The sequence below is a fragment of the Sceloporus occidentalis genome, unplaced genomic scaffold (genome assembly GCF_023333645.1).
Source record: "Sceloporus occidentalis isolate IW3139 unplaced genomic scaffold, rSceOcc1.0.p SCAF_74, whole genome shotgun sequence".
NCBI classification, from domain to species: domain Eukaryota; kingdom Metazoa; phylum Chordata; class Lepidosauria; order Squamata; family Phrynosomatidae; genus Sceloporus; species Sceloporus occidentalis.
The window spans coordinates 3515357-3519202 of NW_028317054.1; the positions used below are offsets into that span (position 1 = coordinate 3515357).

The window sequence follows — 3846 nt, forward strand, 5'->3', positions numbered from 1 at the left end:
GGGGTAAGGGTTTCTTGCATGTTAAAAAAATGAAAAAATATCCCGAATTTGAGATTTTAGTGGCATAAGAAATGAAATTAGTGATTCCGGCGGGCTTTACACATAAATGGTCCTAGAAACCTTCGGATTATTATTGTACGGTTAATTATTAAGGGGAGGACGGGGACCGGCACCGGGTTGTCAGGGTCCCCGGGCGTTAAATTTCTTAAGATTCCGTGCTTTGGTTTGCCTGGTTAACACTTTCTGGAGCCAGAAGGCACCTTGTGTTTTTATAGGCCCTTTTTTGGTCAGGAAAGGGTTACAGTCCGATTTCTGGAGTCCTCAGCAATGAAGCTTCCAATTCCTTCCTCCCGTTGAATGGTGAAGCAAGTAGAGCCCTGATTTCTTTTACCACGTCTACTGTGATTGGCTGCGGCGCGGCGCCGTTCGGCGTTCGCTGTGCCCTGATTGGCTGAAAAGGACAGCAAGCGGTACTTCAAAGGAGGCGCTGCCTGCGCTTAGCCGGAGTCTAGTTCGCCTTAGACTGTAAGAGGATTCCCATTCACCAGAAACTTGTATTGAAGAGAAGAAGCCTCGGAGCGCTGGCAGCAATTACCCCCAGCCGTTCAGACCTCCGCACCTGGGCCAGGGACGGGCTATGGCTACGTCTATACTTGGGGTAAGTAACCCAGATTTACTAAATCGCCTGTATTACTGATGATTGATCCTCTTCTAGAATCAAGTTCGATCCAATACCGTGACAGCTGTTGCACTGTCCCGAACCTAATACTTTTCCTTGTCTGAAATCTGTAAGGGGTATTTTGATGATTAATACCGTTAATTAAATACTTTGTTATCCAGAATAGTTTTACAGTTACAACCAAATATAGTTATTCTAAAAGACATATCCTGGCCATAATTGTAGTTGTATCTAGAAAGTAAAACACCAATAATAACGTTTACTTATTGAAGTCTATTCACTCGTTTTTTTCCAGAGTAGGAAAATGATTCCGTTTTATTCCAGTTGTTTATTCGTTACCCACAATAAAGTATGAGCGGTATCATTCATTTTAATCCCCGGTCTATTACCGGTTGGCACTTATGTATTATTTGGCTCTGTGGTTGTCTCATGAGTCTAAGAGGCTCTGGCTCACAAATCTCAGGACCTGGGGGAAATAGATCCAGATCAGTGTTTTCCGAGTCTCTGTAGGGCACGGCACCCCGTCTGCCCCGTATTATCTAATGTTCCTCCAGAAAAGCTCTGCCGTCCGTCTGTGTTCAGAGCTAGAATTCTCAGTACAGACAGAGCTGCTTCTCATTAAATATCCAGAGCCACTGTCTGCCTGCGGCTTCCAGATCCATGGGGGCTCTTGAGGTTTTTTCTAATTACATGTATATTTAAATATTAGATAGATAGATAGATAGATAGATAGATAGATACTGCATACATACTATATATACTCGAAACGACTTCTTGAATCTGGAAGACAAAATTAATTTTCTCCAAAATGTATCCTTCTTGAAAATAAATCCGTAAATGACTTATTCTCTGCTAGAAGGAAATGGCTTGATCATGATAAATATTTAGAGTATAGCGAGTGATTTCAATTCGCAGCAAGGCGATGCAATCAATCATCTAATTGATAAAACGATTTCACAATCACAATAAACACAAGCAGAGAAATAATAGATCGCTCCGAAATCATTCCCGATCTCTTACTGAAAAGTCATCATATCCCGCTACTTGTAACTCCACGCGATGGCCGAAAATACGGAAATATACATTGTTAATACAAACATAAAATAGTATTAAAAGATGGGCAAAGTTTGGGGAAATGTCATAGAACAATTTGTGTTCAGTAAGTAAGTGGGGTTCTGGAGGTGACAGTGTGTGTGTGTGTGGGGGGGTGATGGGGCATTAGTGGGGACAGGCTGTAATGGGGGGGGGCTGTGTATCTCAGGGATCAGGAAGGCAGACAGGTCAGAGAATGAAGATGTTCTCTTCTGGAAGGGCTCAGAAGGACTCCCTTAGAAGCTCCTGAAAGGACCACCACCTGTAGAGATGCCGAGGGCACTTTGTTGTGTCAGTGACCAGGGGGGACACTTTCAAGGCACTAATGATCTGGAGATAGTTCAGGTAAATTTTAGTCCATCAAGCTCTGGAATCAGCAGGGATGACTCCCATTAGGGGTCAGTCATGAAAAGAAGTTCTGACACCCTGTCCTCCAGACACCACCATGTGAACCGCGGTCACCAGCCAGGATCACCGGGAAGGGGTGCTGGGGTTACTCCCATTTGGGGCTTTTGAGCTGCCCCCGTGCTGACCTTGTTAATGTTCTTTTTTCAGGAAGAGCCGAGATTTGGGACCACTCCTCTGGCCATGTTGGCTGCCACTTGTAACAAGATCGGGAACACCAGCCCCCTGAGCAGCCTCCCGGAGTCCAGCGCCTTTGCCAAGGGAGGTTTTCACCCGTGGAAGCGCTCCTCGTCCAGCTGCAGCCTGGGCTCCAGCCTCGGGGGCTTCACTGTGGCGACCAGCCGGGCCTCTGGCGCCCTTAGTGGGGGCAGTGCCACCGCCAACAGCGCCTTCTGTCTGGCCTCTACCTCCCCGACCTCGTCGGCCTTCAGCAGCGACTACAGTGGGCTTTTCTCCAACGCCTCGGGGGTCTCCCCGCAGGAAGCCGCGGGCCAGTCGGCCTTCATTTCCAAGGTGCACGGTGCGGCAGACGGCCTGTACCCGCGGGTGGGCATGGCTCACCCCTACGAGTCTTGGTACAAATCCGGTTTCCACTCGGAAGTGACCAACGGGGCCTCCGCCTGGTGGGACGTACACGCTGCCAGCTCCAGCACCTGGCTGGAGGTCCAGAACCCGCCAGCAGCTGCTGCCGCCCTGCAAGGGGCCCTGCACTCCGGGGGGCCCCATGGCCAGCTCAGCGGCTACAGCCCGGACTTCAGCTCCCTCACTCATTCCGCATTCAGCTCCACTGGCCTGGGCTCCAGCGCTGCCTCCCACCTGCTCTCCACGGGCCAGCACCTACTCACCCAGGATGGCTTCAAGCCCGTGCTCCCTTCATACACGGACTCCGGCAGCTCCATGCTCTCTGGAGCCTCGGCCTCCTCGGGCGGGGCCACGGGGCGCTCCGCGCGCCGATACTCCGGAAGGGCCACGTGCGATTGCCCTAACTGCCAGGAGGCGGAGCGCCTGGGGCCCGCGGGGGCCAGTCTGAGGAGGAAAGGGCTGCACAGCTGCCACATCCCGGGCTGCGGCAAGGTGTACGGCAAGACGTCGCACCTGAAGGCGCACCTGCGCTGGCATACCGGGGAGCGGCCCTTCGTTTGCAACTGGCTCTTCTGCGGCAAGAGGTTCACCCGCTCGGACGAGCTGCAGCGGCACCTCCGCACCCACACCGGGGAGAAGCGCTTCGCCTGCCCCGTGTGCAACAAGCGCTTCATGCGCAGCGATCACCTGAGCAAGCACATCAAGACGCATAATGGGGGCGGCGGGGCAGGGGGCAAGAAGGGCAGCGACAGCGACACAGACGCCAGCAACCTGGAGACCCCAAGGTCCGAGTCCCCTGAACTCATTCTGGAAGGCGTCAGGCCGGGCAAAGACTCTAACAATGACCCTTAGGAGGTGGCAGCCGCCTCTGGGGGTGCCAAGAGACACTTCCCCGTAAGGGGCAAGCACTTCTGGAGCGTAGACGGACTTTCACTGGGGGTCCAAGCACTTCTGGGTCTTCAGAGTGACTCTGGAAAAAGGAGCAGCCGCAATAGCCAAGGTGCAGAGACAGTCCGGGGCTGCAGAGACTGCTTCCTGGAAGGGGCAAACACTTCTGGGCGCAGAAGGACTTTCTGTGGGGGTAGAAG

General features: G+C 52.3%; 1 protein-coding gene across 1 annotated transcript; it reads left to right on the plus strand.

Annotated features, from left to right (window-relative positions):
• The first annotated feature begins 637 nt into the window (after positions 1 to 637).
• Positions 638 to 3610, plus strand: SP9 (Sp9 transcription factor). Its single transcript, XM_089494672.1, has 2 exons — positions 638 to 658; positions 2327 to 3610. The coding sequence occupies exons 1-2, from the start codon at positions 638 to 640 to the stop codon at positions 3608 to 3610; spliced, it is 1305 nt and encodes a 434-aa protein (XP_089350798.1).
• The last annotated feature ends 236 nt before the right edge of the window (positions 3611 to 3846 follow it).